Source organism: Odontomachus brunneus, unplaced genomic scaffold (genome assembly GCF_010583005.1).
Source record: "Odontomachus brunneus isolate Ranch 3 - 2012 unplaced genomic scaffold, Obru_v1 Obru_scaffold_049, whole genome shotgun sequence".
Classification (NCBI taxonomy): domain Eukaryota; kingdom Metazoa; phylum Arthropoda; class Insecta; order Hymenoptera; family Formicidae; genus Odontomachus; species Odontomachus brunneus.
Window position 1 is genome coordinate 1,306,804 of NW_022639499.1, and position 27,884 is coordinate 1,334,687.

Sequence of the window (27,884 nt, forward strand, 5' to 3'; positions counted from 1 at the left end):
ATATGTGACCTTATATATGATCATATCTAATTATATATGTTCATATATAAAACGAAAATTGTCAAATGAAAAAAGGAAAACATAATTTAATTCGATTAAACGTCGATATCATGGGCTACCATAAACATAAGCATTTATTTCAATTGTATCTTCACAATAATATTCTTTTCAATGTCGACATATACAATTATATATGATTATATATAACCATATATGGACAAAGTTCATATATAAACTTTTTTTTTCCCGGGCAGCGATAAAAAAATAACAGAAAATAAAAAAATAATCAATAAATATCAATTATAACTTTAATGAGACATATCAGATAATGCTGATTATATTAATTGAACTATGAAAAATAGATTATATTCTAAATACCGAATAATGCAGACTCAATGATTGAACGATTATTAAATAATACTATAAGTTGGCATAAAGAAATATCTGTCTTTTAACAAAATTTTAAAAGCTTCTTCAGAAATATTAAATACGACTATATTATTAATGTTTCAATTATTGAGACAAGTGTAAATTACTGGGAAATTTACCTTACCGCTTTAGCGTATATTTTTCCCTGCAAAATGAAGAAGAGATACAAGAATTTAAATTTATTTATTTCGTCTCTATTAGCCGGCGATTACGTTATAATCGCGTTTGCATCGCAGGCTTTTGTCTCGTTGCGCTATTATTTTTCATACAAACAACTTTCCAGAAAGGTCATCGCGCTGTTTTAAAAACCCTTCACGGCAGCAGCATGCAAAGCGTAACCGCGTGCGTTGAGATGAAGGAACTTAAAGAGAATGGACGAGCCAATGCAGCGCGACGACTGTCATCGATATTGTCAAGTAATTGACATTGTCCGAGTTACGGTATAATACACGCTGAAACACGAACGCACCAATTCCGGTTGATAAGCTCCGCGCTCAACAATAGAATCTAGCTCACGGACTACAAATATCACGCGGTGAATATCACTTCACTGAGTCGCAATATTGATTAAAGATATTTTATTTTTTACTGCTTCAAAATAGCGACTGTGGAGGAGAGAAATATCGCTCCCTCGCGTGCAACAACAACGGTGCAATATATCGCGCTGCGACGTATTATAAAAGAGATCGGCGGAATTTCGTTCTGTGAAATTCTGCCTCAATCTCGAGAAAGATGGGAATTATTCTAGAAGAAGGAAATTAATTAATTTAAGCGAATAACGAGAGAAATTCATAGACTTCTCGAGATAATATTTGAAAAAAGGAAACGATTATATCTTTGCGAATTTTAAAATAATAATAACTTTGCTGAGTGCGATTCATAAAAATGATAATAAATGGATAAGAGAGAAAGAGAGAGGAAATGAAAAACAATAGCAAAAAGACTCGCGCGCAAAAGGACAAAATAGATGCAATGCTAAAAACCGATATATATTCCATTGTATCTTTTTGATTCAATCTTCGATTTCAGTCTACGCACTGAGTAAATTTTGTAATCAAAGCGCGAATCACGTTCCTTTGTGTTACACGGATGTCCCATAGTACCAGGAATAGTTCTCTCGCGAAGCACTTTGCGCGCGGCGAAGAGAAAAGTGAATTAGGGAGACCCGATTAAATAATTTCGAAAACCAATCTCTCGCTTTTCCCGCGTTGCGACGCAGTGTCGATCAATATATCGCACGGGCAGAGTGCGAGAGCGCGCATGTACAGTTTCGGTTCGATAGCGACGGGCTCGCTGCGTTTCGGCTCCTGAATTTTTGCGATCGCGAACGAAACGCCTCGAACACTGTGACCCGAGTGTGTCCCGACAAATCGCGAAAGTCACGACACGATGTCGAGCAGCAAGTGCGTGAAGCAGCCGCGTAAGGCCTACACGAAGGAGCAGTACGAGATGTCGCACTCTGAGAAGCTGAGACTGATCGACGACGAGTTGAACTCATTTTACAAGTAACGACTCACGGCATGCATGAGGTCATTTATGAGATTTTATGCTGGAACTTCCGTGTTACCTAAGCATTAGCGCGCTTTTCATACCATTGTATTTATTATGCACTACACTGAGAAAAAAATATTTTAAAATTTATTTGTGAGATACAAGTTTATTTCTGTGAAATAAAGTTTATTTCTGAGGGAGTAAACTTTATATCTCGTAAATAAATTTTCAAGTATCCTTTACTTTAGTATGAAAGAAAAATAAGATTTAAGATTTAATTAAGATTTAATTTCGAATAAATTTAAGAAATCAAAGGTATTTATTCGGTGGGCATTGATAACATATTTTCTTATATTAATATAAAATTTTTTAAATGAGAAAATTTACTTTTTTTTAAATCTTTTAGCTTTTCATAAAATTAATTATTTATTCTATTTAAGTAAAAGAATTTAGATTTAAGTAAATATGTTATTAGTATCTGTCAGGTAAGTACTTTTTCCCCTAGTTTGATATTATATTAGTAATATTATTTTATTAGAGTGAGTGCAAAAGATCTGTCATTTTTCTATAAAATTATCATTATTGTATAAAATTATTATAAATCCGTGTCGAAATTTTGATTATATTTTCAATCTCAATATAATATATTCTATTTTTATACTTTGAAGTTTACAACTTCTTTTGATTTTATTTAATCTAATTTTACTGACAGTTCCTTTTTGATTACTTTCGCATTTAACATGATTTGATTTTGCTTCTCCTTTCTTTTTTTTATTAGGGAAATACCATATTTGAAAACTTTACCGGCAAAGTACTGACTTTTTTCTGCAAAATTTACGTCGTATTGTTTGCACAAAATTACAAGTGTTTTTACATATTGAAAATGCGCGCAATGAATTGGAATATTGCTTAATATATGACGAAAACGATAAAAATTTAAAAATTGATATCTTAAGCTCTGTCAGTTGACGTAAATATGTACTTGATACAAAAGTTTTGCTTGTACCGCACGTGTGTTCGTTCCGCTAACGAAAATTTCAAGGGATATTTCTGTATTTTCACAGTTGAATGTTATAAAAAGCTCAAATATAAATATATAAGTATACGAAAAGTTTGCAGAAAGATTTCTACATATGTGCGTGATTATATGTCCTGCTTGCATGATAAAACAAAGCAGCACACATTTATATTAGATAGGTTCTCTATGTATAAGAAATACGAAAAGGATATTACGTTTACGTTATCGACATTTCTCGAATCCACTTCCGTATTCCGAATCGTCATCCACTTTGTATTTCCTTAAGGAGATGCTGGAGTAGAAATCTTTACCGATAGAATACTAATCCTTTTTTGCAAAGTTTACGTTGCATTGACTACACAAAATTACAAATACTCTCACACGATAAAAATGTGTGCGAGAATGAGTTGAAACATAGCTCAATATATGACAGGATCGATAAAAAATTTCAGAACTGACATTGAGAAAATCGAGTAATTGCTTTTCTGAGCAGCAGGATGACATTTTTCTATGTGTCGTTCTCTGACACATTCTGAGTATAAATTAATCTGTCAGACGCTGTCAATTAAAATAAATATTAGTCTGATACAAAAGATCTGGAGCTTACTGAACGCGAGTTTACTTCGTGCGAAAAATTTCAAGGAACATTGTTTAACTTTTACATAAAAGTTTTACATTAAAACTTCCATTAAATTTACATTAAAATTTTACATTTAATTTAGAAGCTTAAAATATACAAATATGACAATTGTCTCTATGTTATCGGCGTTTTTCGAGCTCGTTGTGCATTTCTACATCCTCTTAATGGTGCAACGTGATCGTGAAATATTTTTGCAGGTACTGCCAGCAGGCCGGCTTCACCGAGGAGGAGATGGACATCATCTGCCAGCCGTTGGTGGCGGCGATGCGTCGCTCATGGCTGCAGCTGGTCTTCCGTGGTACTCTGGTACTGATAGTGCTGGGTACACTGGTGTGCCTGGCGGCACAGCTCGACTTCGTCGGCACCCATTTCACCGCCATCAGCCGTCTGTTGCTGATCAAAGTTCTGCCGATCTGGAACTGGCAGCCGCTCTATTACGAAAATTGCATGATCAACAATCCCTTTTACAACGACTACACCATCACCGAGGAGGACTGCGTGGTGCGTTTTATTTTCGGAATAACACGGAGAAAAATAATTTTAGCAAAATCGTCGTTGCTACTTCATATTCGTAGTTACATCAAAACAATTTTGTTGACGTAATTAATTTTACAAATTATTCGTTATCAGAGTAGAAGTAGTTTCGCTCAGAATAGAAAAAATTTGTTTGTATTTGTCTTAAGAATCATCTTAATTTGTTATTTATGATATTAAAATAATATATCCTTACATGGAAAAAAAGGTTTGGTTGAATTAATCAAATATCTGGTCGAATATGAACGATCTAGAAGTTCCGATTGAAGTAACCCGAATTCTGTTTAAGTTAACAAGAATTTTGGTTGACTTAAACAGAATTCGGGTTAAATAGCAAATTTATTTGCTATCGAAGCAAAACTGCAATTGCTTATATAAATCCATCATGGTTTTTATAGCAAAATAATTTGTAGATTCAGAAAATTATATCCAGCAAATAGTGATTAGTACTCTTAGCAAATCTTTTTGTCCATCTAATAACGAAAAGATTTTGCTAGACCAGCAGAAAATTTGCTGGGCCAGCAAACTATTTTTCTTCGTGAAGAGCTCCGAAAACGCGCTGCTTAGAAAAGAGATAAAAGAAAGACGATCATTTGTGTCACGACGCGGGTTACATTAGGTTGATCCTAATGTCCGCCAAAGTCTTCCCCTATAAATACACGTAAAATATACATCCCATGAGGAAGTACTTTTGTATCAATCTGATATCTCGAGGTAAAGTTTTCACAAACGGATAATGTATCTGTCGGATTCAAAATTGGCGTCTAGATAATTTAATTTTTTAGGCTTTCGCGGTGTCCATGCATATTAGATTTGGTTTCCGGGTTTGAGCCGCGTGGATTTATAATTCGTCTAGATAATTAGCGAGACATCCTTTTTGCAGACTTGCGAAGCGCTGGAGACAATCGATCGTCTGTCGGACGTGCGCTATCGTAATCTGGTGGACAACTATTTGAGTCGCGACGCACCGGCCATCATCACCGACGCGATGGACTCATGGGCGGTCATGAACACCGATTACTTCTGGTTCGACAATATTACCCACGTAAGTAACGCGCGAATTCCGTTCGACTTGAACTGTCAGAGTTTCTTGAATCTAGTATAAGTCAAATACATTATGAAAAAAAAGAAATTAGTCAAAATAACTCGGATCGAGTGAAATGAACTCAGTTTCAGGATTGTATATGACGAATTAATTAGAATATTTTGTAAAATTTTGGAGCTCTCCTCTTTAATCTCTTATTTGTTTAAGGCAAGCTCAGAATTGCTTGATTTAGGCAATCATAAAGCTGACCAAACATTTTATTCATTGTATTTGTATCGTCCAATTTACGTGATATTTCAAACAGAATTAAAATTATTCGTATTATGCAGTTAAACCAAACTTTTGATAGTTGGGAAAAATACATATCATACAAAGATATAACTTTGTTCCAGTTTTTATTAATCTTTTATTGTAAAAAAAGATTGGTTGAATCATCGTGACAATAACAGGAAAAGGATTTCTTAATTAACAAATTTGGTTCATAAGAATCAGAAATTCTATTTTCTTTAGTGAAAACGCATTTGGTCGTGTTATACTTATATTAATTTAACAAATATTTTCCATGTATGCTGAATAAATTTAGGAATTTGAATTCCTACGTCAAATTGTTGATCTGACTCAATTTTTTATTCAATTTTATTCGATCACAGTTTGTGCAACAAAATTTACGTAACGTTAAAATTTAGTTCTTTTTATCCGATCTTTTTTCAATGTAAAATTAAAAGAGATTGTCATCTAAGCTTTTAAAATCATTTAATTTAATTATTTTCGAGACTGTTTCTGCTGAATATCTACACACAGAAAAATAGATTCTGCATTTAACTAAACGTTATTTGTTTAGTACAAGTACTTTATAAGTTTATATATTCATAAATCTATTATAAAAAAATTCATCATATAAATTTATTCAAAATACGTTCTGAATCCTATTAAGTATCGACATTTCAAACGTATTAAGTTAAAACAGAAATTCGGTTTGCTTGCGACACAGCGTCGAACCAACTTCTTCTTCGGTAAAGTTTTTTAATATTCCCGTAAAGAAATTCTTCTTTTGATGAGCTTTCTTAATAAGCTTTGTTAAAATTTGCGATGTGTATATTTTAAGACTATTATACCAGGAAAATGTTCTTTGTTGAGGACATTTCCTCTAAAGAAGCAAAGTAAATTGCGTAAATCGCTTTTCTCAGCAGCCGAATGACATTTTTCTACGCGTAGCATCGTTCTGTCGACAATATACGTGAAAAAAATGAAGGGAAGAAGGGTTATTTTCCAAACAGCTTTACCTGGAGAACGAGCGGCTGATGGAGACGGTGCCCTGCGCGCTTACTTCGAACTTACGAACCGGCTCGTCCGATCTCGCCGCGTTTCTGCGACGCGTGCACGCACCCGAGGTGGCCAAGTGGTTCGTTCACTGGCAGAACTGCGACATCAACGCCGTGAAGGTGCTGAGGAAGTTCTATCAACGGCCGTACTTCCTCTCCAGCACTGTCTCGCCGGCGCACTTCAACTGGGTGCTGATGTCCTCGGACTACAACAGCCCGAGCTACAAGAAGGTCGAGCTCGACTCCGGCCTGATCGCGCTCGCTCAGCTTCGCGGCGCGACTCAGCTGCGACTCACCCCCATAAACCCCTGCAACAGCTCGTGCCCGGAGCTGATCGCCGACTTGCATCAAGGCGAAATGCGTAAGTGTGCGGAATTAAGATAGCAAATCGAGCTCGAGTCAGAGAAGGCGCCTTTCCCTGAAAGTATTATGTGTCTTTAGTAAAATGCGATAAGTCGGAGTTTGGTAAGCGTTCTCGTGAACATTCACGGTGAATCTTCCTGTTAAATTATAAACTATAACTTATATAAGTATGTGTGACGGCTGACTTCGTCCGTTCGGGAAATCCGTCTTGCTATGATTTGTTAAGAAGTGCTCCACGCTTTGGACTAAAGCTACACAGTAGCAGGTGAGCAGGATTGGGCTAATGAATCGGATCTCCAATGAAAAACTCACTTGTTGTATTAATCATCCAATCCAATTGTCGTGGTCACTTCGAAAGGGAAGATTCAATATAATTCTCGACCTTAATCTAAAATTATTTTCGATGAAACTTCATTGTATTGTCGACTAATATAATATTGTCAATCGCTGGGTGTCGCGAGAGAAATTCAAGATCTTCCGAATCAATCGTAGTCTAATTGGTAGTGAACGCGTGCTAATATTCCGCTTCTGACAACTACTCGATCCGACGTGCATTAGTCGGGTGATCTTAATTTCGTGTATCTTGAAGGAAATTAAATCGAATCTCGAATGAAATATTTTCATACAAATTTTGGATCCACCTAAAAGTAAGACGATCGAATTCATCGGCAATTCTCGCAAGGTTTCCAAGTTACAATTATCTCAGAACTCTCTCTCTCTCTCTCTCTCTCTCTCTCTCTCTCTCTCTCTCTCTCTCTCATTAACCCTTTATTTGACAGACTCAAAAAATTCAAGGTAAAAGATTCTTGAGCTTTTAAATGAAATAAATAAAATAAATTCTCCTGAATGCAGTTACATTGTCTTTAAAATGTCATTTTGAAAACATACTCTTTTTCTCTCTTTCAATGATTCTTATCATCCAGTGACAAAAGTCGAGATTACTGAGACACCGACGAACAGAACAGATAACCAGATGCTGCTCCAGAGTGTGCTAAGTAAATACGTTCTGCAACAATCATTTTTGCATATAGCTCGATGAGAAATCAGTGTTACTTGAGAGCAACGTTGCCAAGTAAAGGGTTAACGCATTCTTCCGCGAATGCCGATCGCGACAATGTTCGACGTTTCTCTCCACGTTTCTTAATAATCATTCTTTCATAATGTCGCCAGTCGTTTTCACGAACGTGATGTGGACGCTCGAGTACGCGCCGATGCGTGGCCTGGACAACATCGCCATACTCACAGAAACCGTCTGGGAGGAAGACACGTAGACTATCTCTCGCCCACGGAGAGAAGATCATCATCATCGTATTGGTCGGCGATCGATTATGTCCTTTAGTCAGTTAATTGAACGCCGTCAGCTACCGACATTTATCAATCGATTGTAATACTCGCAACCATTATACGATACTCACACCAAATAAAGATTGAGCATTCTGGTTTCTGTCGATTAATTATTACCCATCGACCACTTTCGTTATTTCAGGCTTACGATCAGGGCGCGAAGAGTCGCGAGGTTCTACACTAAGCGTGTCAGCATTGAGGTGGTCTTGACGAAATCGTCCTGAGAAACGGCAAAACTTTTGAGATTTTGTTATCGTATTCATAAGTACGACTCTCATCAAGTGATATACGCCGAATTTGTTTATTTGATTTTATTTACTTCTATCATTTGATACAGCGCCCCAAAAAATGATCATTTATAAAACGAAATTAGCTCAAAATCAATTTCAACACTTATATTAAATATCTCATTTTAATAACGCTATAAAATATTTCAGAAACAACACCTTTCAGGAGAAAATGTTTCAGACAAAAGTTTTTTGGTTTCGAAATAAGATAGTGACCTTTCTATTTAATCATAAGATTCTATTTATTAACCTTGAGGATTTTAATAAAGTCTTGATAAAAAATCTCTTACGGTCAAATTAAAAGCATCTTACTTATCTTTATCGAAATAAAAAAACTTTGCCTGAAACGTTTCTTTCTTATGCGTTGTGAAATATTTGATAATGTTATTAAAATAAGGTACCTCGTATATATGCTGAAATCGATTTTGAACTAATTTTTTTGCACAATCGCATTTTGACAAAATTAAATGCGATTAACTTTTTCAAGGATGCTGTGCTTTTTAAATACGTTCAATTTTTTTCTCTTTTAATTAAATTTAAATTCAATTCAATTTTTTATCCTCTATTAAAATTTTGAATTTACTCTTTCAATTTTTCGATTGAAATTATATTTATTTTTACAATTTTATTTTTTAAAGAAATTAAATTTTCTAATAAGAAAAAATATAATTAAAATAAATATATTTGATTTTTACGCGCGATAGATATATATGTATCCAATCTTCTAAATTTCTAATTCAAATTAAATTAATTTGTTTCACATTTACTTCAATTCTTCTTTTTTAATTCAAATTTATTATCGCTGAAGGCATAATGAATATTATTATAAATCAATGTTTACCACAAAATTTCAAACAAGGAAAAGAAAAATCTTACGTAATATCCCAAAATTTGACTATGAATCGTAGGATCCCAAAATTTGACTGACAAATGTCATATTTGTCATCTTAAAATCAAATTAGTTTCTTCTGACTTTATTGAATTCGTCTCTGAAGAAGCTAAATATTCAGGCAACACACGCCTCCAAGGAACATCTTAAAGATCTCCTGAGAACATCTCCAGGACGTTCTTTGGAAGGTCTGTGTTGTCTGGATAGTGGAATGCACGTCGTGATGCGCTTTAGCATCATTCCTCTGGCTGGAAGATCGCTCGAAAGAATGATGCGAAAAATCGCCTGGAATTTATGAGATATCCTTTTCACCTTATCATACATTCGCATTGTCAACCGACTCGTCTTAACGCGCTTTGTATCGGATGACAGAGGCTCACCGCGATGCCTCGCAAACTTGCGCAGCTTCACTTATACTGGTATTTACAGTAGGTATATCGTGAATTTTCGAGTGAAAGGTCGAACAGCGGGTAAAACACGCGAGGAAGATCGGTACGACGTCGGCGAGAAATTCATAACGAGGTATACCAGAAGTAACAACAAACAAGATTCGTTTTTTATTAATTAATCGTTTATAATAACATTGTGTGTGTGTTTTGTGAATTCTTTTAGTTCTTTTTTTATGTATATATATGTATATATATATGTATATATATGTATATATGTATATATATGTATATATGTATATATATATACACATACATATATGTATATATCGTAGCTTTTCTTTCTGTTTCTTATTTCACTTGGCCTAACAAGGAATAAGATCCGTTATGCACCGATTCATAGAAAAAACAAAGCGCAAGATTACTGAATGACGAACGTAGCTGGCGTTTCTCTTCTCTTGGCATGCTTAAGAGACGATGCGATATCTGTGTGTTTTTTTTTCTCTTTTCGTTTATATTAAAACGTCGTACGTGTATATAGTCGATTTGCGCTACCTCTTGCTCTTCATACGTCCTTAATGTCGACACGAGAGAAAGAATGACAATAATTGGCGACTAACTAACACCGTCCGGATAGGTTCGTAATCCCCCTGTACCACCCCTCAGTCAGTCAGTCAGTCACTTCGTTTTTTAGTGCTCTCCATCGGTCAGTGGAGCCTTCCTACGAAACAAAAGTCCGCGGTCTCAGGACAGAGCGTCGCCGGCCACGTTGGAGCGCGTGTCCAAAAGTAAAAGCCGCACTCGAGAGCCTCGAAGTTTTCCCCCAGGCGGATGTCCGAGGGTCGAGAGTGGGTTCTTGAAGTGAATCGAGTCTGAGTTTCCAGTCAAATTTTCAATTCAGTTCTTTAATTCAAAGTGAATTCTCCTTTTTTAAATTCAATTCTTCACTTTTAATTCAGATTCATTGTCGACAAAAAGATACGAGATGAACATTGCTGCGAATAAATATTTACCACAAAATTCCATGAGATACGTCGAATTGTATCCTGCGTGATTGTAAATATATTGTGTGGAATATGTGAAATCATAAAATATGATTAAAAATCATATTTTATAATTTCACACATCATAAGACCTCTTTTTCTTATTGTGACAGGTTTATATTTGTCATATTTGTCTCATTTGATTTTAAAGTGACACATATAGATAATATTTGTCGCTTTAAAATCAGATCAGTTTCTTCTAACTTTAACCAAAATATAATTTTATATATAATAAGAAATGTCTGTTTTTTCTTCTTGTTGTGTCATCATTTGTCACTTTAAAGTCGAAGTAGTTTCTTCCGACCTTAATAAGTTCGTCTCTGAAGAAGTTAAACAGTAGAACTTCAGCCGACTTCAGCACCATTCTTTTGGGCGAAAAATCGGCTCAAGTCAGAGCGCATCCTACACGAAGAAAACATGGTAGTAAAAATTACAACGCAAAACTGTTGTAATTTTGGATCATACAGATAATTGTGATCAAAATTACTATGTATTTGTTTAAAAATGTTACGCATGTTTGACTTTACGCTACAAAATTATTATGACTACTTGAATGTTTTACATATCATATACCAGGCGGATCTCGTGTCAGATTTAATACTTCTGTAGCAATTTGCATCACAATTTCGGTACAGTCCAGCTTTACAAAAGATACTGTAAAAAGGAATATAGTCTTAACGTGCGACAATATTTTCCCCGTGTACGAATTGCAAGCTCGATCTACCTCAGCTCGATTTACCTCAGGTCTCGTTCACCCGTCGACATTATTCACAAGACCTGGCGACGAAGCCGTTCGCTTCAGAGCACTCACTCCCGAGTTTGCTGCCGCGAATGACGAGAGAGAATCTAGGAGCGTCGAAGTGTCCTCGATCTTTAATTGCGGAAAACTGAGAACGAGAGTCGTCGACAGTGTTGTCCACCGCGAAGAGAGGAAGCGCGGCTCTCGACGTGTGGCGTTCTCGTGAACGGACACTCGTCTCCGCACGTGGGCCGAGGTCATGATCGACGCGCGTCGGGGCCCCGCTGTTGCGGGGGTGGTTGTGGTTGTTTACTCTATTCGATATCTAAGGGTGAAATCAACCAGTGCCTTACGCCTACGGTAATCTACGAAGACCGAAAGAAACGTTCTCTCAGAAAGGAGGATACACGGGCGCACCTGCGTTCCTTTCAGCATTCGAGAGCTCGAGGACTCGCTGAGCTCGTTCGCTCGCTCGCTCGCTCGCTCGTCAGCACGTCAGCTCGTTCGCTCGCCAATCGATTTCGTTCCCATTGCTTTACGGCGATACAGCTGCCGCGATTATCAAAATAGCTACACGGATCGTCCATTCAGAGACTACGATGCGGTAACGATGAGAATGTACAGTGAGATATACAGAAGTATGAGCCTCTCGAGGTGAACGACCCCGAGTGTCTAACGAATATCCGACTGTCGTAGTCCTGTCGATCGCTGAATTAAGGCTCGTGATCCGTCACATTGCGCCCACCGCTCGGACCGTGGTGCTGGAAGAGAGAGATCGCACGTGACTTCTCCTCAAGAAGACACACCAAATGTCAAATTCAGAGAACAGGGGGGGGGGAGCTGCAGCTCGTAAAAAAATTATAACAAACATATGAGGGGCAGGATTAACGATTCGAATTTTATTTTACATTGCTATTCCCTTATATATCAGCTATTGCTATATTATTATTGTGTACAGGACGAGACAATGGCTGTTGCAACGTTGAATATCTTCGAGGCGAAAAACAGAGGTGACTTTACGATCCTCGATGCTACTCCTCCCAGCGTAAAAAAAGCGTAACCATCGTAAAAAGCTTTTCTTCTAACGAGGAAAGGTTCTGAGGAGTCTCATTGCTTCTGGGTTTAGACTAGTATAGGATTATTCTAGGGAATCTGAATAGCACAAATTTCCCTCCAGTTACACCTGCTATCTTTACGTTTAAAAAAATGACAGCATGCAGAATTTTATAATTTTCAACAATTTAATAAAATTTTTAAAAATCATAATAATCTTTTTGCTAACTATAATTGAAAATATCGGCAGATATTAATCTCCATATAAATACTATAATGCAAAATAGAAATGTTAATCTTACTTTCAACTTCTATTCTAATTTGAGAAATATGGAATAGAAATGCTATCAGCTTGTTCATGAATCAATTTTAAAGCCGAATAAATTTTACATTTTTCTGTAGCGTGATCAATTACTATGGTTTTTTAAAATTCTATTTGATGAAAATTATAAAATTCTGCACGCTGCTATTTTTGTAAACGCAGAGACAGGCGGCGTAAGTGGAAATTTATATTATTTAGAATCCTTAGAATAATTCTACATTGGTCTAAATTCAAAATCGCTGAAAAGCTTCGGGACCTTTCCTTGTTAGTAGGATAGCTTCGAAAAATCTGAAGATTACCTTTCTTTCTTGCTTCGAAGATATTCAAGATGGCAATGGCTATTGACTCCTGTGTATGATATTTTATATATATATAATTATTATATATAATTTTATTATATACACCCATACAGAATATAAATGTCTAAAAGGCATCTTAGAGACGTCTAAAAGATATCCTACTCGTTTTGGAGAGCTTCGGGATGCCTTTAAGGCGTATCTGAGACATTTCTGCTGTTTGGGTAACAATATTATATACATAATAATATTATTTATAATATTATTATTATATATATACAATAAAATTATAGATGACAGAGCGGTGTCAATGTCAAATTGTATAATTTTGCGTTTCTGCACAGCAATAGTTATCACCGTACTTTCGCAGTGTAGAGTTACACATAGAGAACCATCAGCGAAAAATTGTACAATTTTACATTAATATCGTTACCTGCACGGAAAAAAATGCTATTCTGTCAATAGAAATTGTCAACAACGCCGTAATTAAAGCAAATCTTCTCGATTCGACAGCAATGCCGTTAAAACTAATACTTGACCCAGATGGCACACGATATTTTATGATGAATACCTCATGGACGTTCTTAGGATATAGGACGTTCTCTGGACGTCATTAGGATGTCCTTGGCAGATTTGCGCTGTTGGAGCAGTCATCGTAACAACATATGATGTATTGGTTTCAACGATATTGCTGTCAATCAAAAAGACTTACTCCAATTACGTTGATGTTGACAGTTTCTATTGACACAACTGCATCTCTGTGTGTTATTTGTACCATTGGACCATGTGGATCGAGGGAAAATTAAAAGCTTAGGGGGGAATGTGGGTGAGGACGCGAGTCGAGTTTGTTGCGACAGCAGGAGGGAGCAGGGTGGCAAGCTTGAATCGTGCGATGATGCACGAGAAAAACTGATCGTCCCCGAGGGGAAATCTGGTGGCCGAAGTGGTGGTCTCTCTTTCTTCCGGCTCTGCGAGTCCGGCGACCGTGACGTCGCGGCGCGATGATGGATCAGAAGCTTTAAAAGGACGTAACCATCGCAATCCTGTTACGCGCTGGACCGTAAGCGTCGCGTCGCGTCGCGTCGCTATTTATTGTTCTTGTCGCCGATCGACCGCTATCGAATCGCTTAGCACTTGGTCTTGGCGCGCGCGAGAGGACGAGGATCGCGGATGACCCGTCATTCGAACGTCAACGCGAGATACACTTGAATCCGTTCGTAAAAGTCTATGAGTGCGTCTCTTAGTGTCTCTTTTAGATCGGTTTCTAAACGTCTAACGATGATAAGTAAAAATGCTTACTCCTCTTCGACTTTGTACCGTGATATTAGCACTATGCGCGCCGCATCGACAGTAAATTTCTCTCTTTCTCTCACACTCCCTCTCTCTCTCTCTCTCTCCCGCTCTCCTTCCGATTTTCTCTCTTTTTCGATTTCTTCCTCGCAATTTTCCTCAACCTCGCAAACTCGCTCGACATTGGGTCTCTCGGTGCTTCCATATAATTTTCTCGTTTAACCCTCACTATAATCAATTAAGTCCGTAACAAATATTTATACTTTCTCGCTTGCGAAAGAACTATCGTATGTATATATATATATATATATATATATATGTATATATATATATGTATATGTATATATGTATGTATATATGTATGTATATATGTATATATATATGTATATATATGTATATATATATATGTATGTATATATATTGTATGTATATATGTATATATGTGCATATATATATGTATATATAGCTATATACGGCTATAGATCGAGCAACGCAGGAAACATTCGAGAAAACACATAACGATCGCGACATACGAGAGAGACACACGCTCGCTCTAGTTTTGGTATTCGTTATAATACCCACGGCATTGAAAACTTCAGTATCAGTCTTTTTTCACATTGCCTGAATCAAGGTCACAAGTCAGATATGAGTTTGGTGTGTTGTAATAGATTTATATATTGTATAGTGTGCATATTGAAGAATAAAAAACACAAAGGGAAAAAGAATTGTCAAGGCAACGAACGAAAGGTCGGTCACGAGGTACGGCTTTCGCGTGCGTAAGGTGCATGCTCCTTAGGAAAAACGATTGCTCTAAGATTGTTCTCTTAGCTCGATTAATATCCGGTTCATCCAGTCGTGCAGTCACGCAAATGAGAGTCTCGATATCTCTTTTCTTCTCGCGCACAAACGCGGTGTATGTACAATAATTCTAATTGAAAAATATAACTGTGTGTCAGCGCGTGTGTCAACGCGACGAAAGCAACTCTCGTGAGAGGTGAATGAGAAGTGCTCGGTGAATCCTCGACGACGTCAACGTTCTATGTAACTGTTCGCGGCGACAGTCGCGTTATCGCAACGGAGTGATCGACCCTAAGCGTGTCCGTTACGAAAAACAAAATGTTTTCAATAAAAAAAAAAGGAAAATAAAAAGCAAGGCAAAGTTTGTCCGATCACTAAACTTGCACTGAGAAAGAAATACTTGAAAATTTATTTGTGGGATATAAAGTTTATTATTGTGAAACAAAGTTTCTTTATCTGCGAAATAAAGTTTTCTGTGAAATGGAGTTTATCTTTGCGAAATAAAGATTATCTCTATGAAATAAACTTTTATCTTATATAAATACATTTTCAAGTCTTTCTTTCTCAGTATACCGTCAATTTTATCTATATCTGCACTAAGAAGAAATACTTGAAAATTGATTTGTGGGTTGTATAGTTTATTTCTGTGAAATGAAGTTTATTTCTGCGAAATAAAGTTTATTTTTGTGGAATAAGCTTTCATTTCACACGCACAAATAAATTTTGAAGTTTTTCCTTTTTATTGTGGTGTCAATTTGACCTACACTTGTATCGAGGAGAAATACTTGAAGATTTATTTTTGGGATATAAAATTTATTTCTGTGAGGTAAAATTTATTTCTGCAAAATAAAGTTTATTTCTATGAAATAAACTTTTATCATACGTAAATTTTCAAGTTTTTTGTTATCAATTTAAACCTTCACTGAGAATAAATATTTAAAAATTTATTTGTGAGGTATAAAGTTTATTTCCGTAAAATAAAATTTATTTCTGTAAAGCAAACTTTATTTTTGCGAATAAATTTGATATCCCACAAATCTTCAAGTATTTTTTTTTTAGCGTACGCCGGGGACACACATGCTTGAAATTGTGCGAGTGCACCTCTCATCCCCGGCCTTGTCGTACGGCAGTTATGGCGAAAGAAAGAAAGCAAGCAAGCAACGCCTCAGCACTCGAGTGCCGCTGCTATTCTCCGTCATGGATACTTTTTGATTCGAACAGACTCATTCGGAGTAAACGCAACTCCTTGGTCGGACTGATTGCAGGAGTTCACCCGACGAGAGAAGCATCGCGTTAGGGAGATTCCACGATCGTCATGTAACACTTATACGCAAAGATTGTGAGATTATTCGAAGTAACTGCCTCTCGGCAACCCTTTTCCTCCAGTCTTACTATTTACACGTAAAGAACTCGGACAGATGAGGACAAACAGCGGTGAAGTCGTGAAGTAGCTACCGCGACCTGAATGTGCGTATTCAAACAGCACAAGATGTCCTGAGGTCACCCTGGATGTGCTCAAAATATTCTAGAATGCTTCCTAAGCGCTTTGGACACTGGTTCAGGATGATTCTGGGATGCTTTGTGCTATTTGGACAAACTGATTGCACGATAGACACGAACTCTATCTAACTCTCTTCCTCTCTCTCTCCTCTCTTCCCTCTTTTTTTCTCCTTAACTCATTTAGACAATAAAGCTCGACTTTGGCGCGAGAGATTTCGTATTGGTCCATGATGACGTATACGTAAGTAGGTTCCCATTATCTGCGTCATCCTTCTTTCGCGATACCCTAGTCGGTTTCACATCGCGGTTAATCTTTCCACCCCCACCTGTCAATAGTTAACAGATTCTAAACTCTAACGAAGCGCGCAACATCGTAACGTCGTCTCTCGCGAGACATACTATGTATTTGTTCCTTTTACACATTTATTTCTCTCACAGTCCCTCCCAGGCGAAATTGTTAAAGCTGCCCTGCAGTGAGGACGAAAGGGTTAAAGCGCAACTCTCCGTGTCTCCGGAGAATCGTTCATCGAAATCATTATCTCCCTACGCGGTGCTCTCCTTCGTCTCTCCTCTTTCTCTCTCTCTCTCTCTCATCATTCTTTCTCATTCCCCCTCTCTTTTTCTCTCTCTCTCACACATTCTCTTTCCCTCAACCTGTCGAGCTTGCTTCGCCATTAAACTCACTGTCGCCAAAAAACACACGAGGAGCGAGTAACACACACAAGGACAGGCGCGAGTAATAACAATTAAGTACAAGATCGCGTTGGTGATGTGATTGTTTCCGAGTGACGATGAGCGGAGTATCGACTGTGATCCGGAAAGAATTCGTCGCCTCTGCCTCCGGCGTCTTTTTCGCTAAAGTTACTTTAGCGAAAGAAAACAATCGAAGGTAAAGATACTTTGTACAAAATACGATACAAGTAGCGATGTAACAACACTCTTTTTTGCAATAGTTAAATATAATATGTATATGTATATATATATATGTATATCTGTATATGCATATGTATATATGTATATCCCGTTATCGTGTTAATACGCGTACGCTATGATCTCCCGTTCCATCGCCGCACAATTATGATATATGTGATAATCGCGCTCGACGGCCGATTCGCGCGACCCAATCGAACGATCGATCGGGAAGTATTCTGCGTCGCTCCTTCTCTTTCTCTCTTTCTCTCTCTCTTTCCCTCTCTCTCTCTCTCTCTCTCTTACATCTTTTTTTAATTTTTTATTGGTGTCCGTTGTTCGTTCCGTTATTCCGTATCTCCTTTTATTTCTAGTCTCGTCATCGATTTGTCTCGCCGTTTCGGAACGGCCCAACGATAAAAACAACCTTCGTTCTCTCCTTCCGGACATCAAGTAATCCCGAGATTCCGAGATTTACCCGTGGTGATGATTCGGCCGTGGTGAGTGGCCGAGAACGAGAGGATCGAGACGATCCTCCCCTCTCTCTCTCTCTCTCTCTCTTTCTTTTTCTTTCTCTCTCTATCTATTATCTCCCTCACGCGGATCGGTTCGGTTCGCGACGCGATTCCCGAGGCGCGCTCGCGATCCCCATCCGCAGACGGGGATGCAGTGGAAGAGAAACGGAGGAGACGGGGTGTCGGCGTACACGAAGAGGGTGGGAGGGGACTTCCAGTCATATGGAAACAAGAGAAAATTGTCAAGACGAGAGATCGTCATCGTTTATTCGTGTGCATGCGCCACGGCTGGATATAGCTCGCGTCGTACTCATACGCGCGCGCTCTCGACTTCCACGGAGGAAAAATGAAAACAGAAAACAGCTAGAGTTATCGATTAGAGATATGATCATCATTTGGTTGCTGGGTGACGGTTCTCCAAGGCACACCCATGTGTTGTGTCCACACTCCTACGGCGATATGATTATCCCTCCTAGGTCCTTGACCCTTATGTACCTCTTCCCACATGAAGAAAAGTCTGGCTTCGGCTTTTCTCTTCCTCCCTCTCTCTTTCTTTCATTTTTTTTCTTTCTTTCTCTCTCTCTCTCTCTCTCTCTCTCTCTATTCTGCCGCTCGATTGCGTCGAACGACGGACGATCCTCTAAAGCTTCTTTATTTTACGTTTTAACGCGAAACGCGAGACTTTCTTCTCTCTCTCTTTCTCCCTTTCTTTCTCTCCCTCTTTCTTTCCCAACTATCAGGGTTTGATATAATTCGCGTTGCGATGAAGGTTTTTACTCTAAAGTCGAACGTGGCTCCGAATAACGCGAGATCCGAAGAGGACGAAGAGAAACTGGAAGAAACAGTCGCGGATACGCGATTTGCGTGATGCACACCGGCCGCCCACGACACCACCGCGACGTCTGCTCGCTCGATCGTGTGTGCCCGAGGTATATGTGTATGTGTGTGTGTGTGTGTGTATGTGTGTGTAGTAGCTCGTAGTCAATGTCCTCCACTCCGACGTTGAACTACCCTCTGAACTATGTCAGAACATTGCCCTCTGAGAGACGCAGTTCGGTGGGCCAAGCGCACCAAGTATCCTTCTCTCGCAGTATCTCTTTTCTTTTCTCTTTCTTTTATCTTCTTTTTTTTTCAATGGACTGATGCCGCAGCGCTCGAGGATTCTACCGTCGCGAAGTAGAAGACGAAGTAGAAGAAGTAGCAGAAGAAGAAGAACGAGAAGAAGATTTCGGAAAAGGAGGATTAAGAAGAAGTTCGATGGATCTCGTACACGTCGCTTGTTTCTTCTCGATCGGCCACTCCCGAGGACGACGGAGTCGTCAGTATCAGCTCGTGATACCCTCGGCATGACCCTTCGCCTCTCTCTCTCTCTCTCTCTCTCTCTCTCTCTCTCTCTTTCTGTCTCTCGATCGGCTCGTTTCCTCCTTCCTCGGTCGCAAGGCTCGTCCCACTATTCGTCCAGTAATGGTTTTCTTTTGCTATTCTTTTTTTTCTTTTTGCAGCAGCAGTAACGGTTACTATAGCGGCAGCAGTAACAACAGCAGCAGCAGCGATGGCGGTGCACACTCGCTCGTCCGCCCTTCCGCGACACCCGACGAGATACGTGCTGATTGATACGATCCATCCGCATGTGTGAACGTTAGCAACACCTCGTCGTAGTAATACTGATCCACACGACTCGCGCGTGCGGGGCACGACGGTGGCTCGCGCGACAAGTCGGTCAAAGGTCCACGTGAACGTGGGGCGCGTTAAGGAAGAAACAGAAAGAACCACGGTGTTGACAACGCGCGACCATTGTCGTCATTGTCTTCATCGTTGTTGTCGTCGTCGTCGTGCTTGTAGTTGTCATCATCATCATCATCATCATCATCATCGTCGTCGTCGTCATAATCATCATCATTATCATCATAATCATCATCATTATCGTCGTCATCGTCGTCACAGGAACGATGGCTCCTCCTCACTTGCCCAATCCAAACTTCATGAAGATCAGCTCCTTGCCCTTGGACAGTATGTCACCGCCGGCGCTGGCGCCGGCCATCTCCGTGAACTTCTGCATGAGGTTCGGCCCGGTGCTCTGTTGCTGCGGCTGTTGCTGCTGCTGCTGTTGGCCCTGCGTCGGGTTAGGCTGCGCCTTAGACTGCGCGGTGGGTATCACCGCCGGTATGCCCCTCATCGGCTTGCTGGTGCTCTGAGGCCCGCCAGGCTGCATCGGGCCCTGCGGGCCTTGCTGCATGAACGGCTGGCCGGGCTGTTGCTGTTGCTGCTGCTGCTGCGGCTGCTGAAACTGCGGGCCCTGCGCGCCGAATCCCAGCTGTTGCTGGTAACCCTGGCCCGGCGGCTGCTGCTGGTACGGCTGGTTCGGCTGCTGCTGCTGCTGCTGCTGCTGCTGGTACGGCTGGCCCGGCTGCTGCTGGCCCGGGTAGTCCTGCTGTTGCTGGAGGTGCTGACCTGGGCCCTGCATACCCGGCATGTTACTACCAGCGAGCCGATTGACCACGCCGCCCCTCCCCTTCCCCTAGGAACAAAGAGACGAGGTGATTCGAACGGTTCTACTTCTCTCTTCCGTGGTGCGAGCGATCCACCACTTGCTCGTGCCTCGCTCCCCGTGTGATCTGGCAGCTAAAAAATTTGACTTTCGTCAATCGTTAATCTATTGTCGACCTAACTCTATCGCACTCTATTCGTTCCTCCACTAGTGTCACACTCCGCAACAGAGACGAGACTGCTCTATCGTTCTATAAAGTACCTACGCCTCGCTAAAGGTAAATAAATTGTCGCAAGATGATGTGTTTTATGCTTCTTGTTTCATTCTATGCAGGCTTGCGAGTAATTATATTTTTAATTAATTACCATGTTTAATTGACCATTCGTGTGAGCCAATTCAATCAGGGAACGTTTAGTTGACGATTGATCTCAACGAATTCCCACCGGAGACCCTTCGACTCTCCATTCATTTCAACGAATTCAATTAAAGACCGTTCCATTGACGACTGATATGTTAAGAGAATTAAGGATCGTTTAATTCATGACTAAACTTAGTAAATTTAACTGAAGGCTGTTTAATTGATGACTAATATAAACTAATCCAATCGATTCATTCAAAGATTATTCCGTGACGACTGATATGATTAGTGCCCCTTCTCTCTCCCTCATAACGTAGGTCCTACTTAGCGCTTCTGAATTATCGGCTTTTCCCACAATACGATACTCCTGGTATGAATATTATCTACAAAATCAGTGGCCTTGAGTAATCGAGTGCACTTCGACTGAGTCGATTGAATTTGCTCATATCAGTCGTCAATTAAAATAAAAATCAAACAAAATTTGCACAATTTAATCATCAGTTAAACAGCCTTTAATTAAATTTGCTAAATTTAACTGTCAATTGAACGATCTTCCATATCCTTCGCTCGTATCAATCGTCAGATCAACGGTCTTTAATTTTGAATTCGTTGAAATCAATCGTCAATTAGATATTCTTCGATTGATTTTGCTCGAGTCGATCGTCAATCAATCGAGATACATATGTTAGGGTCAATTATTAAATTTAGCAAAACTTAATTGACATTCTTGCGATTCTGGTTCTATGCAGTTCTACGAACCAACGAATGTATGTTAGTTGACGAAATAAGGAATGAGATGTGTTAATCGATAAACAAGCGCAAAGGCGTACATATGACTCCGAGAGAATTAAATAAGAACATACGCGCGAAGGTCAGCAAGGATCTCTTTCGTGTCTCGTATATCCCCGAATCGTCATAATAGATTTTACATGGAATATATGTGTCGGTGTATACATATATAGACGGTTCATCGACGAGGCACAAAGTACGTTTCTAATTGCGACGATTTTCTCACAATTAATCTCACAATTAATGATGTAACGCCAGTTAAGACGATACTATGGCATGCTACGACTTTTAAAGCGGTCACATGGCAGATATATGTATACTCAGAGAAATTATCCGATAAGAAATTAACAAACGGATATTTCCGAACGAATTCCGTTTAATTTTTATATCCGATCGGGATATCCGATCAAATCTTATCGGATACTTCCGATCATAACGGCATTTCATCAGATCAAAAAATTATGAACCGACATTTCTCATCGGACGTTTCCTGATCAGATACAAAAATTCGTCGGTATTTTGATCGGAAATGTCCGTTTGTTAATTTTTTATCAGCTAATTTTTCTCAGTGTACGAACACACGTTGATATGAAACTCATGTAGCTTATATGCTACGTTTGGTACATGTATTTCATTTTTTTTTTGCAATAAAACGTGGCTCACGTTTGCAGAAGTCACGAGAAGATATACACAGCTAATTAAAATGCAGAAATATCGAGGACCGTCAGATGTCTCCAGGGAGAAGAGACTTTATGAGTTTTTTTTTCTTTCGGGGTCGTTATTGGTCTCGAGAGAGAAGTATTTAGAATATGTAGAAATTACAAGATTATACCATCTTTCTTACTCTTAAGCTGTATTTCGCACTCATGCAAGAGAATCGAAGATCATTCAGTATTCGCAAGAGAGTACGAGTTACAATTACGCATCAGAGCTGACAGCAAAGCACAGAAAGCGACATATACGACACAAACGTACAGAAATACGAGATCATGTATGACTTTTCAACAAACTCTTATTTTCCGCAATTTTATCGTCATCCAGATTTTTATAACTGAATGGTAACGCAATCCAGCGAGACGATAAGAAACCTTTCGTTCTAAGAAACTGATTTTGAATAATTAAGAGAGATATATTTTTGGTTTTTTTTTCCTAAAATTTTAGATTCAACGTTAAAAGGAACGCTGAATTTCTCTGATTTTGTTTAAAGACCTTATAGTAAGAGTCTGGCCATCAGAGGAATTCTGGCAAAATTCCTCGAGAGAGAAAGATATATATTTCTTAGAGACTCTCTAGGAAATATATATCTTTCTCTCACGAAGAATTTTGCCAGAATTCCCCTGATAGCCAGACTCTTATTATAGGGTCTCTAATTTTGTTGAAAGAAAACCGGCGACTCTTGATCTCACACACGATCGACGACTCGTCAGGGACTCACAGACGGTCGTCGATCCTGAAGAAAGGTGCCTCAATGTACGTAGACAAGCACAGAAGGTATGGACGGAAGCTCGCTTTTGGTAAGCACGAAAGAGAGAAAGCGAAACGAAGAAATTTCGGAAGAGGAGCGGGCTCACCTGTTGCTGAAGGTGGGGCGGTACGGGACCTTGCTGATGGGGACCCATGACACCGCCGCCGGGTGGCAAGTGACTGGGCCCATGCTGATTGGACGTGGTTACGGTCGTGTAGCTGTGGTGATTCGCTTGTTGGTACGCTAGATGCGGTGGATTGTTTTGTTGATGTTGTAGTTGTTGTTGGTTGTTCATTAGTGATGGTGGTGGTTGTTGTTGTAGTTGTCTAGAGTCTAAGTGACAGACAGGGACAGACACAGGCACAATGCAGGCATCTAGCAACAGAGAAGAGAACAGAAACGTGTTGTCATTTATGGCGCATTTATCTCTCTCATTCTTTTTTCTTTCTTTAAAAAATTTTTTTTTCCTTCGAGTCGATCGAGCATGCCGAGTGTACTCCCGGAATCTCTCAGAGAGCGGACGCGACGCTTCCGGCGCAGAGTAGCGCGGACATCACCGGCAGATATCATTGCCGTGCATTCGAATTGCGCGCGAGGCTTGTTGCGGATTACTCGACGAGATCCGACAACGTCATGCGAGATTCGTCCGGGACAAACGACACCGTCGCTCGTTTTAGGCACTTCAGGCCTAGCGATCTCTAGTGCGACTTTTCTCTAGGAGCGAAAACGTGACAAGTGAAAAGTTTCATGCAAACTCGACGAGCGAGCGCGTATCTTTTCGAGCAATGCACAGAAAAAGAAGAGCACTCTTGTTTTGAGAATAAGTTTGTTCTTGACATGTAAATCTTCAAATGAGATTCCATAGTGTTAAAGGAAAATAAGTTACTTGCATCGATATATTTTATATAATTCAACAAAAAGATATCTGTACATATTCTTATTGTTCAAAAATAATTCTCACGAATAAAAAGCAAAAAATATTGGATTGACAATATAATTTTTCAGTGTCGGAAGAAGATATCATCATCATCAGAAAAATTATATTCTATTTCTTATAAGACTGTTATAATATTTTAAAAAATTATAATATTTAAAAAATTCAAGAGTTTAAATTCTTCTAATAGAATCTTATATCGTTGCTTGTATATGAGATAATGATTGTTAATTTGAATATATCAGTTTTAAGTGAATACTAATTATAATAAGTCAATAGTTTGAAGCGAATTCTTTTCTGCGTGGAGATGCGAAACTTTTCACACTTTTCATGCTTGTATTCTTGGAGAAAAGTTACACGACCGCCGCCCTGGACGAAAGTCGCGAGCGTCGTCGATCTCCATTCGATCGATCGCGAGGAAACGGAAATCGCGAATCAACGTAATCGTAAATGGCCAGCATGACAACACGACACGAACGACAATCATGTGACACGACGACCATCGATCAGTTCAGGCACACAGAGACAGATCATGTCGGTATAAAGTAAACTGTTATATCACAACAACATGATCGTGTGTAATAGTCAGTCGACAAATATATACAATACCGGACAAGAAGACAGCACACGTGCTATCTTTAAGTTATTCATGATGTACTTGTACTTCTCCAAGTGTAGCGAATTGCACGTGAACATGGTATCTCGTAAAAGTATAATAAACGCTCGCAAACTGAGACACGCAACTGTTGTCCTTTGTGTTTATCAATATAGTCGTCGAGTGAGGAGAGGCGAAATGATAGCACATCTAACAAGGGAACACCGCGAACCCGAACTCTTTGATTTTGATACAATTTTGTGAGTATGTAGAGTAAATCAATACATAAATAACGGTATATTCCATTTGTGTCTTACCGCTATTTAAAGGTATGATTTACACTCTCAAAGTAGAAAGGACGATTCCACTTTTTCGTGTATTATTCTTAAATTAAAGGAGATAGAAAAAAATTTTTCGAACAAAAGTTTAATGGTAAGTTAAATGCTGTAAATTGATATAAGCATAAATAAAAAAATACCTTTTTTTATTGTAAAAAAATTTGTATAGGTATTTTTTTATTTATGCTTATGTCAATTTACAGCACTTAATTTATCATTAAACTTTTATTCGAAAAATTGTGTTTTCTATTTCCTTTAATTTAAGAATAATACACGAAAAAGTGGAATCGTCCTTTTTACTTTGAGAGTGTAAATTATACTTTTAAATATAGTGATAGGACGCAAATAGAATATATCGTTATTCATGTATTGATTTACTCTATACATAAAAGTGTATCAAAATAGAATTCGGGTTCGTGGTGTTCCCTTGTAAAAAATGCAAACGTGTGTGTGTTTATCGTTTATGAAACAGAAAACAAAATAGCAATTAACCTTTTTAGTGATGCGTACCTCCTTTATTTTTGAGTATCTCAATCATTTGTTTTGATAGTGAATTGTAAAAGTTTTGAACACTATTTTGCGACAGGTTGCTCCATTCCTTTACGACATTGTTTCAGCTGATTAACGTTTCCCGTCTTTATAAACGGCTCATGTAAACTCTTCCCAACAATTCTCAATAATGTTCAAGTCGTGACTGCGTGTTGAAAATTTCAAAAAGGGAATACTTTCACGTGAGAAATACAATTTCGGCACTCTGGACGGCAGTATTGTCTTACTGAAACACGAAGTCTGTCCCAGCAATGCGTTCTGCATCCTTACTAATTTGTCTTTTAGGTCAAATTAAGGATGTGTAGCAGATGCTATTCATTTGGGCCTGAATAAATTGCACCGTTATAGCCGATATCTGTTCACACCAATCTCCATATGACGCCGCATTTTTGTTAATTCCTCTTTCCATACGTTATAATAGTAGCAATTGAAATCATCAGAGCCGTCCAGATTACATTTTTTCTCATTCGTAAATATTATTTCATGTTCTTTTGCAAATTGCAAGAAATTTTGTTTATGATGTGCCATTAACGGCAGTTTCTTTTCAAGTTTTTTTCGTCTAATATTGTCACATACCTGGAGTGCACGACGAGCACTTAACATTAGTTTCAACGCTTGCTTCGTGAGCAATGTTTCGCTGGGAAACAGCAGTTCGATGCAACCCGTAATATAGCTCATTTTTCTCGTACAGATAATGTAGAAGGTCGATCATTGCTTCATTTTTCTATCGTAACTGTTAACATTTTTCAATAAATTGCAAGTAATTTTTCGATTTCTTTTCACAGTAATTTTCAAGATGGATAATTTTTGCTTTCTTCATACAAAAATCGTTTGTATTTCGTTCTTATTTAATTTTTTTCTACGTCCTATGTTTGAAAATACTTCTAACAAGGTAATAGTACGTTTATATCAATTGAAAGATATCAGTAAATATTAAGAATGTTGTAAATACTGTTGTGTATTATCATTTCGTCTTTCTCACTCGATGACTTGTATTGAGAAACACAAAAGACAACGGTTGTGTTTGTTATACATATTATACGGAGCGAGTGTTATATTTTTACGAGATACCATGTTTACATAAAATTACACTCAGTTGCACTTAGAGAAAAGCACACGTATATCACGGATAAATTAAAGATAAGATAGCGCACACGTGCGCTATCTTATTTCTGTCCGTCAGTGTATACATATTATCGTAAATAGTATTGTAAGTACGTACGTACATGTATATATAGATATATATAAATGTGACATAAGTATGATACGTATAATATACATATATAGATCTATATATGTAAACAGAGAGAATAGCAAAAGTACGTAGACTAATAGTATCAGAGAGATAAATATCTGGAAAGAAAAAAATATATGTACGTATATATGTATATATGTGTGTATATATATATACACATATATACATACATATATGTATCTGTGTGTGCATATATATATGTATATATGTATATATATGTTAGATATACTTAATAGAAGACACTGAAAGCAGCTTAGTGTTTTATTGCATATAGATGTGTATATATATATAACACATATGTATAGTCCACACATATCGTATACATATATACAATCTACATATCGTCGTGTGTATGACAGCACGTGTTTTTCTCAGAGACGTTCACCAATTCTTGTATATACATGTGACACACTGAAGGGGAAATCTCTATCGATGTATATCTGTGACGTGTCGGCAATTTTGTTCAAACAGAGAGTCTGTTGCAAATGCCTGCGAAAGCGTGGCACATCGGACGGCATCGTCGACGGGAGGAGACGCTCGCAAACGAAACGACACAACGAGGTCCCCGTGGTCCACGAGGCGCGCGCGTGAAGCACGCGTCGTCATCGCCGTGCAAATTTACACTTGTTACTCGATTTGTTACTTCGTCTCGTGACAATAATGCTACGTCGCATGCTCATTCGGCTCGAATTGCAACTCTCGATTGGGCACGCCAGATTGCGCAACGCTAATCATTAAAGAGTGTGACCCTTTCTGCCTGTCGTCTGGCACATCTGGTTTCGTGTCTTGTGTTGCTCTGCCGTTGGCATTTCACGTTTACATCGACGCGACGCGACGCGCTGCTGCGTGTGATAACGCTGCCGCGTGTTTAATGCTCTCGACCTTAACCGCGCCGATAAC

At 38.7% G+C, this 27,884-nt stretch overlaps 2 protein-coding genes across 15 annotated transcripts in view; one reads left to right on the forward strand and one right to left on the reverse strand.

Moving 5' to 3' along the window:
• The first annotated feature begins 1,647 nt into the window (after positions 1–1,647).
• LOC116845033 lies at positions 1,648–8,284 on the forward strand. 2 transcript variants are annotated; one of them, XM_032817284.1, is made up of 5 exons: positions 1,648–1,958; positions 3,776–4,079; positions 4,996–5,157; positions 6,435–6,840; positions 8,013–8,284. In XM_032817284.1, exons 1-5 carry the CDS (start codon positions 1,954–1,956, stop codon positions 8,111–8,113), a joined length of 978 nt encoding a protein of 325 aa, XP_032673175.1. In that variant the 5' UTR covers positions 1,648–1,953; the 3' UTR covers positions 8,114–8,284. The 2 variants fall into 2 exon arrangements, with proteins under 2 accessions (XP_032673175.1, XP_032673174.1); XM_032817283.1 differs by having other exon boundaries at positions 1,648–1,934.
• A 1,957-nt stretch (positions 8,285–10,241) lies between these two features.
• The window catches only part of LOC116845031 (RIMS-binding protein 2), a 45,328-nt gene continuing 27,685 nt past the window's right edge, over positions 10,242–27,884 (reverse strand). For 11 of the 13 annotated variants that reach the window (XM_032817280.1, XM_032817281.1, XM_032817269.1 and 8 more), the window contains 2 exons: positions 23,420–23,688; positions 10,242–20,731 (listed from right to left, as the gene is read on the reverse strand). In XM_032817280.1, coding sequence (XP_032673171.1) covers positions 20,174–20,731; positions 23,420–23,688 — 827 coding nt within the window. In that variant the 3' untranslated portion in view covers positions 10,242–20,173. The remainder of the gene's footprint in view (positions 20,732–23,419; positions 23,689–27,884) is intronic. The other 2 variants (XM_032817279.1, XM_032817282.1) reach the window with 2 other exon arrangements.

What these genes read in the sequence shown, in the direction of transcription:
- LOC116845033 (XM_032817283.1), top strand. Translation starts at nt 1,819, where the DNA reads ATGTCGAGCAGCAAGTGCGTGAAGCAGCCGCGTAAGGCCTACACGAAG. An exon ending in TCACCGAGGAGGACTGCGTG is followed by an intron (nt 4,080 to 4,995) that starts GTGCGTTTTATT and finishes TCCTTTTTGCAG; the next exon opens with ACTTGCGAAGCGCTGGAGAC. An exon ending in CTTGCATCAAGGCGAAATGC is followed by an intron (nt 6,841 to 8,012) that starts GTAAGTGTGCGG and finishes TAATGTCGCCAG; the next exon opens with TCGTTTTCACGAACGTGATG.